The 16,955-nt window shown below is 36.2% G+C and overlaps 1 protein-coding gene across 5 annotated transcripts; it reads left to right on the top strand.

Annotated features, from left to right (window-relative positions):
- Positions 1–1,361: 1,361 nt before the first annotated feature.
- LOC128214618 (serum paraoxonase/arylesterase 2-like) lies at positions 1,362–12,721 on the top strand. 5 transcript variants are annotated; one of them, XM_052921185.1, is made up of 10 exons: positions 1,362–1,457; positions 3,244–3,314; positions 3,878–3,933; positions 4,471–4,627; positions 8,650–8,770; positions 9,267–9,470; positions 9,851–9,926; positions 10,833–10,967; positions 12,411–12,528; positions 12,692–12,721. In XM_052921185.1, exons 4-8 carry the CDS (start codon positions 4,537–4,539, stop codon positions 10,836–10,838), a joined length of 498 nt encoding a protein of 165 aa, XP_052777145.1. In that variant the 5' UTR covers positions 1,362–1,457; positions 3,244–3,314; positions 3,878–3,933; positions 4,471–4,536; the 3' UTR covers positions 10,839–10,967; positions 12,411–12,528; positions 12,692–12,721. The 5 variants fall into 5 exon arrangements, with proteins under 5 accessions (XP_052777145.1, XP_052777144.1, XP_052777142.1 ...); XM_052921184.1 differs by lacking the exon at positions 1,362–1,457 and adding an exon at positions 1,804–1,939; XM_052921182.1 differs by lacking the exon at positions 1,362–1,457 and having other exon boundaries at positions 2,520–3,328.
- The last annotated feature ends 4,234 nt before the right edge of the window (positions 12,722–16,955 follow it).

Consider the following 16,955-nt stretch of genomic DNA (forward strand, 5'->3'; position numbering starts at 1 on the left):
TCCACTCTAAATTCACTGATAAAGGGTCCAGGGGCGGGCCATGATTTTACGTCACATGGGGAGCAATTTTGGGGGTGTAACCTTTTTAGTTGCGCCCATCACTCTGAACTTAACTTGAAGTGGTTTCAAATTATGGCAGGGGTCAGGGGGCATTTGGGCGTATTTTATTACTCTTTTTCTCCTAATAGTATATCAAAATAAAAAGTGTCAAGGATTCACCCAATGGAACCGTTAGTGGAGTCAGTATATCCTTTAAGCATTCGATATAAATGATAACGTATCTCCATTTGATGTGATCGTCGACGACTGTTTGTTTCGTTATTTAATTAATTTTACGAAAGCTCTCAAAATATGTGCAGTATTTCATTAACAGTTTACCCTTAAAATACTAATTTTAAAACGCTAGATTTTTTGTAAAACTATTCTTATCAATAAAATCAATCAATAAAATTTGTAAAGTACCATAACAAATAACATGTGAACCTATTTGAAACGTTTCGTTATTTTGAACTTTATTTATTTTAAAACGTCTGTGAAGAAAGTTGTATTAAGTTATTCAAAGTGCTAAGCCACTTGTTCGACTCGGTGACCTCAAATCAAACCCAGATACTCCTCTTTTATCTGTTTATTCAGTAGCGGTTTTAAACGTTTGAGTAGTCAAAACGATTATACATATAACCTTTATTGATATCTGAAGACATGCCTTCATAAATGTCATATTTATATTAAGTTCCTATTAATTTGTATTGTATCAACGATCTTAAGAAATCACTATCCTAGCTTTCCTAATATACACTTTTACCTGTTAATTGAAATTACCCACATCACAGCTCATAAACATATTAACAATGATAATGTTTATTGTATATTGCATGTGCCATCTCTCTGGTTTTGAATTATGGCAGGAGGCAGGGGCATTTTGGGCGTATTTCATTACTTTTTTTCTCAATATTAAAATAAAAAAGTAAAGTTGGACTTTTTTAAGGAGGTACGCCCCACCAAATGAATCCGCTAGTGGAGTCAGTATGTCCTTAAAGGATTTGATATAATTTATATGGTATCTCCATCTGATGTGATCGTCGACGACTGTTTGTTTCGTTATTTAATTAATTTTACGAAAGCTCTCAAAATAAGTGCAGTATTTTATTAACAGTTTACTCTTAAATACTAAATTTTAAAACGCTAGTTTGACAGTAAACCTATTCTTATCAATAATCCATTAGAATAATTTGAGCGAGTTGAGGTTTAAACGTCTTTTTATTACAGACGCATCTAGGCGCTTGTATGACAGACACTGAAAATCTCACACTGACAATCAGATTGAGATAGTGCTGGGTGTTTATATGTGTGTATGGATGTTCGTAAGTGTTCTACTTAAGGAGCTCTGAATGGACGAGTGTCTATGTTTAGACCCGCGCGACATACAACGATAAGGAAAGCGTGTTTTAATACAAAAAGTAATATTTAATTACAACTTCTAAAATATTTATTACGGTAATCAGATATTCAATCGAAACAAATAACGAATATTAGAATATCGATTTTTGTCATTCGTTTGCATCACTAGTTAATACGTAATAAATCTCTATTTTTACTGATAATGTTTTTTTTTTCTTGATTTATCAATGCGCACATTTATTAAGTTTTGTCTGTGGTTAAATCGTCACGGTAACGTGCATTTAATGCTTCGTTGTTATATCGATGTATATCATATCTTATCAAGGCATATCATCATTTAAACTTTATAATGCCTCGCATATGCGAAATAAAAGAAGTTAACCTGTATTTGATAATAAGCTAATGCATAATAGTTAGTGGATATAAGCAAGATCTGATAGTTTGTGAATAAAGTATTAAAACATTTTGACCACGTAATGTTGCGGTCAGTTTTGTCCGCGGTTCTGATGGGTTTAGTTCTTCACTAGGCCGTGAAATACAGGTAAGGTCTGTTGTTTCTGTGGTGCTGTTGGGTTCGTCCTTTAATATGCCATTTCTTCCCTACGCCATGAAATACAGGTGAAGTCAGTTGTGGCCGCGGTGCTGTTCTTTTTTGTTCTTTTCATGTTATGCTAATTGTGGCAACGGTGCTGTGGGGTTTTGTTCTTCACTACGTCATGAAATGCAGGTAAAGTCAGTTGTGGCTGCGGTGTTGTTGGGATATATTCTTCACTTTGCCATGAAATACAGGTAAGGTCAGTTGCGGCTGCGGTGCTCTTTGTTTTTGTTTTCACTATTTATTGAAATACAGGTAAGCTAAGTTGTGGCCGCGATGCTGTTGGGTTTAGTTCTTCACTATTCCTTAAAATACAGGTAAGATCAGTTGTGTATGCGGTGCTGTTGTGTTTCGTTATTCACTATGCCATGAAATACAGGTATGGTCAATTGTGGCCGCGGTTTTGATGGGTTTAGTTCTTCACTTCGCCATGAAATACAGGTATAGTCAGTTGCGTCCTTGGTGCTGTTGGGTTGAGTTATTCACTTCGCCTTGAAATACAGGTAAGGTCAGTCGTTGCCACGGTGCTATTGAATGCCATAAATTACTGGCAAGGTGAGTTCTGGCGGCGGTTTTGTTGGGTTTAGTTTTTCACTGCGCCATGAAATATAGGCAAGGCCAATTGTGGCCGCGGTACTGTTGGGTTTAGTTTTTCACTATGCGATAAAATACATGTAAAATCAGTTGTGTCCGTGGTACTGTTGGGTTATTGTTTAACAATGTCATGCAATACATGTTACATCACTCATAATCATGTTTGAACTGTGACTTTCGAAGTTTAATTACACAAAATGAATGGTCGAAATACAGAAATCGTCTTGTTGTAAATATGTTTACCAGCTTTATGTGGATACATTTTCCTTCTTTTTCATCAATAAAAGTTTTCGCTGCACACCAACAACCACAACGACGACTAAGGAACCAAGTCGATACACCAACCTTCTAAACAGACGTGTTTCAGATAATATTTTATGTCGGTTGGACATTCTTCATGTCTTAAAGTGGCTGTACTTGTATATCCATATAGGTATCTTCATAGTTTGCTTTCATCGACAGTTTAGCCAACACGTATGTGCAAACAGCTGAACAGCTCACTTTATATAAAACAGTTATATGACCTAACTGAACTTTAGTCGTTTAGATTTTTTGAAACGATAAATAAGAACCAATCCGGTCATGCCGTTGTCAGTTACATAAGCGTTTACATTAATAAAGTATATTAGCTTGAATAACAAATAACTGTGTTTCAGAGACTGGGCAGATTTTAGCAGAAATATCATACCTAAGGTTCGCCCTGGACCGTGCCACTATGCCCGAAAAGGTTTGTTAACATCGGTAATTAAACATACGAATTCTTTATTTTTAATTGTTATGGTTTATATATCTATCCTATCAATGATTTGCTCCTCCAGAAAGGGAGTGGGGACAAACAAAGAGGGTTTAGACAGACTGCAAAATTTGTCGTTGAAGACCCACACTTTGGGCTGGGCAATTTAGCAAAATCTCTGGAGGTCGGAGGTGTTCCAGTCATCTTAAATCAATTAAAAAAACTATCTGGTATAGTAACCCAGTTGTGGTCTCACTGAACCTGTCGAAATACCGGCTTCAGAGTAACTCGCTTTCTAAATCCCATCCTAAATACCCCCAGACCCCCTATGCGCTTAGGCAAAATATTGATAGGTGTATTATACTTGGTTTTAAAATATAACAGCGAACCAGTGACAGTTGTAAAAATGTTGCCATGGCAACATTTTAAATCAGTAATTTTATGTTTTATCATCAAACACTATAATCGCTTTTTAGTATAATTGCCATTGTAATAGAACAAACAGAACACAGTCTAAAGAAAGAAAAATATATTAACCCCCGTTTTTTTCATCAAAGATGGCGGGACGGAAGACCTGATCTACATTGGAGATGGAATTTTTATAGCGTCTGGCGTAAGTATACTTAAATACGATTAATTTGCAGATGAAAATGATAAACGGATAATCCGAGATAGGAAGACTGGTATTGTCAATCATGTTGTTTTTATGCCATTGTTAAAGCCATTATAATCACGACCAGAACCTTAAGAGCTAACTTACTTTTATTTAAAGTATTATGTTTTTGACTCGATAAAGCTTCTGAAAGGTTTCAGTAAGCCCACAATAGGTAACACATGCAAAATTTGACAATCAGGTCTCGGACGCAATAGATCGCCTAGTCCCTTGCATTTGAAACATCCAAGTTCTTTAACAGTCGCGCATTCTCTCATTCCGCAATTTCCCCAAATTTTACTCGTCTAGTAGTATTCGGATAAAATCTACCGACAACCTTCCCCGGAGATAATTTCCACAGTTTTAAAGACCATTTTCAGTTTACACAAAATAAAGGATAAAACTGAATCTGTTTCAAGAGACTAAACTAAAGCTAGGTTGTTACCAACGAATAAGTCCTTATCGCTTTTCTTTGTCATATTTTGATTTCCTTACAAGGGTTTTAAATGGAACGGCAACCGCGGCGAAATTTTATCCATCGACGTCAACGGTGCGACGTCAGTTATGACGCCGCTAACAATCACAGACGCCCCAAATATGGACGGGTTTATGGTTCGGTGCCACGGAATATCAGCATGGAGGGATCCAGAGTCCGGTAAGTGTAGCCAAAAGCTTTTCTGAGAGATGGCAAAATCAGTGTGTGTGTATAACGTGATAAATGATGTCATATATGCTATGTCGGAAGGCAGCATTTTGCTTAAAATGAAAATTTTAAAATGATAACTTTCTTTTCACCTTGTTTAATGAAACAAAAAGGCAGTCTATGCCGCCCAAAAAGGCCCCACCTTCGTTTTATTACATGAGTTTAATTAGGTTATAAGCTCCCTGAAACACTTCAACAAACCTGTTTCCAATATGATGTATTAGTAGTGCTCTATCTGGCAGCGGTTCTGCGAAAAGGTTTTTCAAAGTGTTTTAAAAAACTAAACTCTCAATCAAACTCTGGTCAAATATAGAAGACGAGGCTCTGTAAGCGGCATAGACTGCGTCATTTAAAAGGTCAATAAATAGTAAAGTTATATTTGTTAAAAGTCTTTTATTTGAAGCAAAATACTGCCTTTCGACGTAGCATTCATGATGTAATTTATAACGTGGTATACTGATAATAGGAAGTCAATTAGAAAGATTTACAATGCTGAAACAATGACGCCATGCCCCATGTTTTGTTTTCTCTATTATTAGATTTATAGGATTGGTTTACATATATTCTTAAATTTAGTCCCACATTTCTCGAAGTCCCTTATAACAGGTTAAAGCTAAGCTTACTAATTTATTTTCTATAATTTGCGAAATGTTTAACTTCTTACAGGTTTTTAATGCTTTAGACAAGAATTATCTTTATGATAATCACAATATACCATTTTTTATTGAACAAAATAATGTTAAGTATTTTTTCTAATTGAAATAACATTCTTAGGCATGTTTAGTTTAGAGAAATTTTGGTCTAGTATGAGCTTCTTGTTAAAATGCCAGGTTTATTGTAGGTCATACACTTGAAGACATTATTACACAATTATTACTGTTATAAATGTACCGTGTTATATGTGGAGTCTAAAAACACCTGTTTCATTGACCGATCCAAGGCTGTAATCCCATCATTTAACGGGAAAGTAATTTTGATGAGGGTATGGTTTGTTTTTGGTGTTTATATTTGTGTATGTGGAGTAAGTTTGTTTCTGGTGTTTGCATTTGTGTATGTGATGTTAATATGATTGTGCCTATGGTTCTTGTTACTTGGGCCTTTGTCTTGTGCCTCTAAATAGGGGTTGTTTTTGAATTTTCGACTACTAGGTTTGTCCCTGCATTTTTGATAATTTTTTGTAATCATTAGATATGTAATATTTATGTATTGTCCTCCAAGGAAGCTAATATTCATATACTGTCCTCATTCAGAAAGGTAATATTCATGTTCTGCCAACCTCAAGGAAGGTAATGCTCAAGTTCTGTCATCCTCAAGGAAGGTAATATTCATTTTCTGACATCCTCAAGGTAGGTTATATTCATGTTCTGCTATCCTCACGGTAGGTATTATTCATGTTCTGGCATCCTCAAGGTTGGTAATACTCATGTTTTGTAATCCCCAAGGTAGGAAATATTCATATTCTTCCATCTTTAAGGTTGGTAATATTCATCATGTGGCATATTCAAAGTGGGTAATATTCATGTTCTGGCATCCTCAAGGTAAGTAATAGTCATGATCTGGCATCTTCAATGTAGGTAATATTCATGTTATGGCATAATTAAAGTAGATAATATTCATGTTCTGCCATCCTCACGGTAGGTAATATTCATGTTCTGGCATACTTAAGGTAGGTGAATTTCATGTTCTGACATCCTCAATGTAGGTAATATTCATTTTCTGTCAACAACATGAAAGGTAATATTCATGCTCTGCCATCCTAAAGGTACGTAATTCTCATGTTCTGCCATCCTAAATGTAGGTAATACTCATGCTCTGTCATCCTCACGATAGGTAATAGTCATGTTCTGCGATCCTCACGGTAGGTAATATTCATGTTCTGCCATCCTCAAGGCAGGTAATATTCAAGTTCAGTTATCCTCACGGTAGGTAATAGTCATGTTCTGCGATCCTCACGGTAGGTAATAGTCATGTTCTGGCATCCTCAAGGCAGGTAATAGTCATGTTCTGCCATCCTCAAGGCATGTAATATTCATGTTCTGCCATCCTCAAGGCAGGTAATATTCATGTTCTGCCATCCTCACGGAAGGTAATATTCAAGTTCAGTTGTCCTCACGGTAGGTAATAGTCATGTTCTGCCATCCTCAAGGCAGGTAATATTCATGTTCTGCCATCCTCAAGGCAGGTAATATTCATGTTCTGCCATCTTCACGGAAGGTAATATTCATGTTCAGTTATCCTCACGGTAGGTAATATTCATGTTCTGACATCCTCACGGTAGGTAATACTCATGTTCTGCGATCCTCACGGTAGGTAATACTCATGTTCTGTCATCCTCACGGTAGGTAATACTCATGTTCTGTCATCCTCACGGTAGGTAATAGTCATGTTCTGCGATCCTGACGGTAGGTAATAGTCATTTTCTGGCATCCTCAAGGCAGGTAATATTCATGTTCTGCCATCCTCAAGGCAGGTAATATTCATGTTCTGCCATCCTCACGGAAGGTAATATTTAAGTTCAGTTATCTTCACGGTAGGTAATATTCATGTTCTGCCATCCTCAAGGCAGGTAATACTCATGTTCTGCCATCCTCAAGGCAGGTAATATTCATGTTCTGCCATCCTCAAGGCAGGTAATATTCATGTTCTGCCATCCTCAAGGCAGGTAATATTCATGTTCTGCCATCCTCAAGGCAGGTAATATTCATGTTCTGCCATCCTCAAGGCAGGTAATACTCATGTTCTGCCATCCTCAAGGCAGGTAATATTCATGTTCTGCCATCCTCAAGGCAGGTAATATTCATGTTCTGCCATCCTCACGGAAGGTAATATTTAAGTTCAGTTATCCTCATGGTAGGTAATACTCATGTTCTGCCATCCTCAAGGCAGGTAATACTCATGTTCTGCCATCCTCACGGAAGGTAATATTCATGTTCAGTTATCCTCACGGTAGGTAATACTCATGTTCTGCGATCCTCACGGTAGGTAATACTCATGTTCTGTCATCCTCACGGTAGGTAATACTCATGTTCTGTCATCCTCACGGTAGGTAATACTCATGTTCTGCGATCCTCAAGGTAGGTAATATTAATGTTCTGGCATCCTCAAGGTAGGTAATATTCATGTTCGGTCATCCTCATGGTAGGTAATACTCATGTTCTGTCATCCTCACGGTAGGTAATAGTCATGTTCTGCGATCCTCACGATAGGTAATACTCATGTTCTGTCATCCTCACGGTAGGTAATACTCATGTTCTGTCATCCTCACGGTAGGTAATATGCATGTTCAGTTATCCTCACGGTAGGTAATAGTCATGTTCTGGCATCCTCACGGTAGGTAATATTCATCTTCTGGCATCCTCAAGGTAGGTAATATTCCTCTTCTGCCAACCTCAAGGCATGTAATATTCATGTTCTGCCAACCTCAAGGCATGTAATATTCATGTTCGGTCATCCTCAAGGTAGGTAATATTCATCTTCTGGCATCCTCAAGGTAGGTAATATTCGTCTTCTGCCAACCTCAAGGCATGTAGTATTCATGTTCTGCGATCCTTAAGGCAGGTAATATTCATGTTATGCCAAACTCACGGAAGGTAATACTCATGTTATGCCAAACTCACGGAAGGTAATAGTCATGTTTTGACATCCTTAAGGCAGGTAATATTCATGTTCTGTCATCCTCAAGGCAGGTAATACTCATGTTCTGGCATCCCCAATGCAGGTAATATTCATGTTCTGGCATCCCCAAGGATGGTAATATTCATGTTCTGCCATCCTCAAGGCAGGTAATATTCATGTTCTGGCATCCCCAAGGCAGGTAATATTCATGTTATGCCATCCTCAAGGCAGGTAATATTCATGAACTTCCCTACTCATGTTAGGTAAAATGCCAGCACTGTCACTCAAGAAGGGTTATATGCATGAACTCTGATGAAGCATATAGTTTGTTTTTTTTAAAAATACACTTATACTTTTAGACTCTTTATACCTGTACGTATTAATCCATCCTGAGTCGGTTGATCGCGTGGAAGTGTTCGAGGTCGTCCTGAAGAGACTTCATCTTAGACATATTCGTTCCATTGTTGACCCAAGCACATTGTAAGAAATTAGGATGTCTAAATGTTTTTGTTTCTTTCTGTTAATCTATAACAGAAGATTTGTTAACCTTTTGTTCATTTGAATTATCGTCGACTTAAGTTTCGCTTTGTAAGAACACACATATTGGCAATACGGCTTCGTGAAAACATATCTTATTTCATATATTTTTTTTTAAAGCTTCGAATCAAAGATGTGTCCATCATAAACTTATCTGTAGCATAAACGATCCCATTTTGACATATGAAGATCAAGTAGAGTAGTTGAGTGGTATGGAAGTTCTGGAAGACCAAACCAAGTCCATCCGATGAACGTTTACATAGTCTCTCAAAAGGCTACCAGTCTTTAAGACTACCCTAATCAAAACTAAAATAACTGTTAAATACAAAATGCATGACAAAGCAATAGCTGTATCGTTGTCCTGATAGGCGACGCGATATGCTTTTCACACTTTGTGTATTATGATTAAATACTTGAAAACAATTCTACTTCTTTTCAGCATGAACGACCTTGTAGTGGTGGGCCGCGACCAGTTCTACATAACGCGCTTCACCTGGTTCCGGTCGTTCGTGTGGATCCGCCTCTCACACTGGCTCCACATCCCGGAAGGCGCCATCTTGTTTTACGACGGAGATCAGGTGATGCGCGCTCTCCCGGACTCATACTTTCTACTGAACGGCATTAATGCCTCTCCAGATAAAAAGTGAGGAAATAATATTTTGACTTTGTTGTAACAAGCTATGAACCTCAAGACTGACCCAATGCCAGAGCTACTTGTGCAGATATTCAGGTTCTTAACAAAGTAATCACTAACGCTTGGTAAGATATATATGGTTCGTTTTAATCCTATTTCTGCGAAATTATACGATTTCTCCTGCTTGTTTCCCGTCAGCTTTCGATAAGCATACAGGAACATGGCTTCATGCTTACAAGTGGCATAGCATTATTGATGTGAGGTATCATAAAAGTTGTTATTTGGCTATATCACAATGATAACAAGCAGAACATTTCTACAAAATAGTTACTTAACATTACGTCTGTTTTTATATATCTGTATGTTTATATTTTATAGCGTATTTTAAGGACAATATACGTGGCTGAATTGGGCACAAAAATAATCCACGCATTACAGAGGGATGACAAGTTGACAACAACATGGGTACCATTTTATTTCTTTAACCACCTACACTATTTTAATGAACATACAAGGTGAGATAAGTAGATCACTATTTACATTGTTCCGTATTAAATCTAAACAGAAAAAATAGCATTTATATTATTATTCAAAATGTTGCTGCATAAAAGATGTTTACTAAAAAATGAATGTCCGTTTTTAAAATTCATTGTCGCCTGTTGTAAAGGTCCCTTAACATTTTGTAAATTCATTTAATATCATCTGCTTGCAAAGGTCTCCACTATACGTTCTTTAATTCTCTTTGTGTCGCCTTCTTGCAAATGTATTTCCCCGAACCTTGTTTTAATATATTTTTGTCACTGACTTGCAGAGGTATTTTTCAAAGATCTTTCCCTTATTATTATTATTATTATTATTATTCCCAATTATAATTGAATCCCTTTTGTCGATCATGGGTAAAGGTCTTTTCCTTGTCATTTTCAATTCTTTGTTGTCACAAACTTGCATAGATTTTTGTCTTGACATATCCTTTTTGTAGCCAACTAGCAAATGTTTTTCCGTTTTTAGCATTCTTTGTTTTTCTCTCTTTGGCACCTGCTTGCAAAGGCATCTCCTTTTTTTTCTTTTATATTTTTTAACAATCAGTTTATCCATCATGTTCCGCTTATAAAACGTAATCCAGTTGACTCTCTTTTTACTGGTGTCCGCTTGCAAAGGTATTTCCGTTTTAAACATTTTTTAATTCCCTCTATGCCAGCCGCTTGCAAATGCATCTCCTTTTTTTTAACACTTAGTTTATCCCTTTTTGTAGTGTTCCGCTTAAAATATGATGCCGTTTACACTCTTTTTCGCTTGCAAATGTATTTCCGTTTTTAACATTTCATAATCCCATCTTTAAAAATAATCTTTTAATTATTTCATTGTGAACAGAAATAGTACGTGGACTCGGCTGTGGACAACATAGAAGTTAACCAAGAGACGGGGGATTTATGGATCGGCTCCCATCCCGTCACTTATAGGATTGTGGACTAGTTTCGGTGGTTCGGGAAAACACCGGCATCTCAGGTAAATATCTTCTTTTATAGAACATATCAGGACAGAATAAAAAATTATTTCAGTTCAAACATTCAACATAATTATATACAATGAATTAGATAAAAAATTACCCTTGGTAAAAAATAATGCGTGTTCATAATTATATGCATGAGGAACGGCGAGTGAATACATGAAACGAAAGAAGATTTAGTATTTAAGAAAACAATATGGCATATTGTAATGAAAACATTAATTTGAGTTTAAAGAAAATAAATGTATATAAGACCTTATCAAGCCAATATTTATTACGATTCCAGAAGACAGTCACATGATAAAATACTATGTTTAAGCATACTAAAGCTACAGAGTAAACTCTTTTTCTCAAATCTCTATATACAAATGCAGCGAGGTTTTAACTATATGACATTATTTGACATAAAAAGCACAATGGTTTTAAACATGCTTGGCTTTCTATAATACTATATGGTCAGGTATCATTGTTTAATTTTGAAATACAAATTACATTCAAAAAGGAAGAGAAACTCATCTTCTAAAATGGTACATGATGGACAAGTCCTATCAACAATATTTGTTTTATTCCATCTCCAAGTTTTGATATTAAGCCTATGCAATCATGATCTTAATTTGTTTAAATTGCATTCCTATACTTCTCAATATTTACACATTTAAATTCAAGTGGAAATGAAATTGAAACATGTTGCTATCAAATAAGGGCCCAGAAGAATCTTTGAGTCTACCATGAACATTTTGGCCATAGTTATCTGTTCGTCTTTGTTTAAAAAGTAGGAAACATTTTGTGTAAACTCCAACACTGTGTGGTGACAAAACATGATAGACTCCCAATAGATTTTGAACAAATTTGACTTGTTTAGCCCAGTTTTTTAAAGGACGAGTTTCAATTCATCTAACATAACTTTATAAATAAGAATAAAGTATTTGACAAATGTGCTCCGGCAAACAAATTAATTTCAACCAGTATTCAACCATGTTTAATGAACGCAGCGTCATAAGAGTTCCTGTCTCTGCTAGGTTAAAGTCGTGTTGTGAACTAGTTTATACTGAAAGTATTTTTCTATAAATTGCGTACGTATTCGTTCTATATGAATTATTTTCATGGAGCTCCATACTTCAGCCCCATAAAATAAAACAGGCCTAATAAGTTTATCCAACAGTTCAATTTTATGATCAGATGTAATGCTAGACAATTTATTTAAATAATGTTTTAACGTGCATATTGCCTTTTGCGTTTGACAGCTTGTTTTTTTTTTATTGTGGCCTGCATAAAATACCCTTCTGTTGTAAAAACTATTCCCAAGTATGCAAAATTATTCCAAATCTCAATAGTGGTACCGGCGTATAAAAAAAATCAGTGATCTTTGTTATTTTCCGCCTTTTCTGAAAATCAACACTTTTGTTTTATTTATATTGACCTTAAGCTTCAATTGTTTGCAGAAACCGCAGTATACTAGATGTTTCTTGATGTGTAATACAACGCTTGGGTAGATGACGTACATCGATCCCAAATGACACCTTCGCTTAGTGCGTTTAGCACTTAATATTTATTTCGAAGGTGATTTTCAAACCCTTTACCTCATATAGGAACATAGTAGTTTCTATAACGTTGTAATATTTTAGACATCACAGTTGAACACAACAAGTAATTATGTATACATCCTGCATCTTTCCAATCAACAATACGTTATTTAAGACAAATACTGATTTTTTTAAAACAGGTTCTACGAATAAAGTTACGTGGTGGTGTGATGACGTCATTGGAAGAAATTTACGCAGATGACGGCGACGAGCTTACGGCGTCGACGGTGGCGGCATACGGCGCCGGAAAAGTTTTCATTGGGAGTCTGTTCACACAAACTGTCGTCTGTGATGTCAAATACTTGACGAAAAATTAAAAATGTGTTGTTTTATTGTTTTTGCTAGGTGTTTTATAGACAACAATATACACTTTCTAAAAATATATCTCTAATAAAACGCTATTTGTACCTTGTTTATATTATAAATAACAAAAAATGCATAAACTAATGCATATGTTATTACAGAAAGATTATAAAGATTTTAAAGAAACATAGATGAGTTTAAATTGCTTGAATCAGGACAACGAAGCAATAGTAGTCTATTGATTAGCCATTACGTACAGGTTACACACCACCAAATACAGTGCCTACACATACTCTAGCATATTGCTCAATTTGGACGCGGAGTAAAACAGATAAATAGATTTCACGACTACCAACAGACTAACACCATGTATAGAAAGAAAGCTCCATTTGTTTTCTAAACATTAGGTTACGTTTAATATAAGAAAAATAAAATTAATTGAACATAGCTATTTTATATTCGATAAAGTGTCCCAAATCAGGCGGATGAGAAGAAAACAACTGAGGCTTGGTGGAAAATATATACTAACACCCTTAAAGATTGGCTGGGTCGCTATGATTTATCTAATTGAACAAATTGCAAATTCATGTGTTTAAAGAATGGGGTTAGGCTATATGTTCGAAGCTGTGTAGCCATTTCTGTTTCATTCACAGTGGACCTTATCCTGATGTCTGACGTTATTTATCGCCCAAACAGTACTAACTTGCCTCAGTATCTTTGCGAACACATGCCGAAAATGGTTGAACATAAATATTAACAAACAACTTTACCTTGCTTAGACCGTGGAGTAAAATTTGTTCGAAATCAACAATTCCGTATTCCAAAACTCTTTGAAACCGACTTGATGCTTATGATCGTATCTGTAACGCTCTTAGCGATTTCACAAAAAATGCTAGCAGGAAGATCATACTGGATACCGTAATGATCGCTTGTTTTTGTTCTAGAATATGTCATCCTTTTAGTAAAACCAACCAAACTTACGAGGGATGTCCGGAAAGTTTTGAGACTGCGGTCATAAAAAACATACAACTCATAGGATGCATTTTAAATTTTAGCAGCTGACAATTTTATCTAATACAAACAAATCCTGACAGTTTCAACAATATACTACGAAGTAAACATACACAAAAAAAAACATTACAAAAAGTACAGGTCACAAGTCACGGAGCACTTCCTTGTCTCATTGCGTCACGTCATTTTTTTTCAAAATACCTTCTTTTTGCAAGTACACACTTACGGTGGCGTTCAACCCATTGCTTAAATATATTTCCGTACCACTCTTCCATGATATTATAAACAACTGTCCTTTTTAACTGAACAGAGTCACCGATTTCCCTCACTGTCCTCTGCCGGTCTTCTTGTAACCTGTCCCGCACCGAATTTACGCCATTTTCACTCACGACTGACGGTCTGCCGCTTTAAATCGCACACACGTTCATGCCCGTCACTAAAAACGTCCATGCCAGCGAAATACCAAAGCCCTTGAACATTTTGTCTTTGAGTTATCCATTGTTAGAAACGTATAAGTATTTGTAGGAGCTATCCCGCTGCGACACCGTGTTTGATCATAGCGCGCTGCTCCGTGCGTGACTTCAACGTTGCAGTTTTTTTCGTACATCTTCGAAATATCTCTCTACTTCCGTTGATCGTTACAAACTTGTCTACACTTAGATGGCTTTAATAAATTGCGAGGTGATGCAGCTGACGTCATACTGTCGTCATATGTTTTGACGTGACGTTTTGGCATCTAATATTAAGAAGGAGTAGTATATATGAATTGTGAACACTTTTTAGAAAGAGTAAAATTCAAAGTGCTCCGTGAAGCGCTAGATGGGTTGTCTTGACAACCATTTACTTCCTTATTATGAGATTATATAATTTAATTTTTCAAAAGGAAACTCGTGAATAGTCTATATACACAGGTGCTTATTGTTTGCTGATTTATATTAAAAACGTTTTGAAATATAGACACACTCTCAAAACTTTCCGGACAACCCTCGTACTATTTGGAGTAGAAAATAACATAAATGCTGAAAACAGTATTTGTTTTGCTAAGTCACTTACAAAGGTAGCGGAAGCGATATTGTTTGTTTGCCAGACGACCCAACCTGGTCTAACTACACTGACAGTGTCGGTGATGGATACAAGACTTTCATCTATGGTACGGAGTCTATAGTTATACCCAAATATTCCCCTACAATGTTCTTCAACACGATGTCCCGTGTGCCGTTTGTCTTGCACGGAAGCATACAACTCTGATGATACATGGAAGGAACAACTGTTAAAATTGATAGACAAAAGAGTACCATGAGTATCTTCTAACTGCCCATTATGGTCATTCGGGACCCATAAACCACATCTGTGTGGACTTTGAACCTGATTTTCTGCCACGGGGTGAGTCAAATGATAATGAACATTTCCTGTATTTAGTTGAGGCTAGATGCGGCTCTCTGCCTTGTCCTCCATATGTTAAAGACCGGGAACTGGCTTGTGTTGTTTGCACAATGTAACATTTAGTCCATTTATTGAAAAATATAATCCTTGTCCGATATAAATACGCTAAAACTAAATACCAAGCGCACGGGTGTGGTACAGGATGCATTTTCGTAAATATCTCAAAGATTAAATGTGTTCTGCTGGACTAGAACTTTGCTTACTGCATGCCATTTGTAACGTGGATTCCGTGAAAAAATAACGGTACCTAACTTTTAAGTGAGTGATTACCCTTCCTGAAACGTCACGTACCTTTTTATTGTTTAAGTCAATTGGCATTGAACTGAATTTTAAGAAAAGTATGTTTGTCAAGCATTAGAAATGGTATTTTCCCATCTGAAGTGTTGTCTGTTTACATTGCAATGTACAGGGCACTGATTTCGTACCGTGAAACCTAAAAGGAGATTATTCTTATTATATTAGAGGTTATAAATAAATTTATCATTTACGGTTATGTTTAAGTTGCATTTCTGAAGTTTCAGGATGTTTTCAATATAAATATTAAAGAGGTACTGGAGCTACATTATCTATATTATCAATCCAACAACATTATAATATGTTATGAATGACTTTGTTTTTGTTATATTATTACAGATAATATTTTAAAAAACTCTTTGTAATACTAATGTTTACTGTAGAGATCGATGTACCCTTAGGTTTTCTACGATATATAGGCGTATCATACACGTAAATTATCATGCTTATGAAAAAGTATTTTGAACTTTGCTCGGTATCGTTGTATTTGTGTTTACACAACCAACTCGAATTGAAACAAGCCGCCTGAAAAACGTAGTATCATAATAATTTTTCCATATGTGGACTGGAGGATATTTGTACTTATGAGAAATTCCAATATCTAAACCTACAACGTTTTCAGTCAAAATGGCTACAACAATGAAATATAGTGAATAAAAACTGCATGTTCGAATTGGTTTTAATTTGCAATACGGTTTATATTCTGCATACATGTGTAACAATATGATATTGATATTGGATCAATCATAAATAACAAAAATTGGCCTTATAAGAGACAATATGTTTTTAAGTCTGCATCCAACAAACAAAAAGACAATCATCATCTTATGTGGCAATAGTTACTGCGCTGATATAGAGATACAATCCCTCAAGTTAGGAAGGAAGCACAGGGCGGAGAAATCCAAGAAGCCCTACTAGAGCTTACATCCTCACGAATGTCCAAACAAAATCAACAGGCGAAAATAACATGTTAGATTTGGTCTTCACATCGAAAGAAAAAGCCAGTTTTTACATGAAAGCAAATAAATAACTGGGCAATATATAGACACTTTCACCGCCGTAACCTTCACCACTGCCCATGCCATGCAGAAAGAACGCCTACCTCGCCTTAGTCCGTGCAAAACTAGACTAGCGTAGTCTGGGATATCCTTACCTAAAATATGACATCGACCGCCTGGAACGCATGCAATGCATAAAGACTCGATTCATCACAGGCGACTTCAAATCAAGGCAAGAAGTCTGCGTCTCCGACATAATGAGCATACATGAGGCACCTGAAGTTGAGGTTCGTGTACAATGTGGTGGAAGAAAACATACGAGCTATTGACATTGACTATAATCTTAAAATTCAGG

Source organism: Mya arenaria, chromosome 13, assembly GCF_026914265.1.
Source record: "Mya arenaria isolate MELC-2E11 chromosome 13, ASM2691426v1".
NCBI classification, from domain to species: domain Eukaryota; kingdom Metazoa; phylum Mollusca; class Bivalvia; order Myida; family Myidae; genus Mya; species Mya arenaria.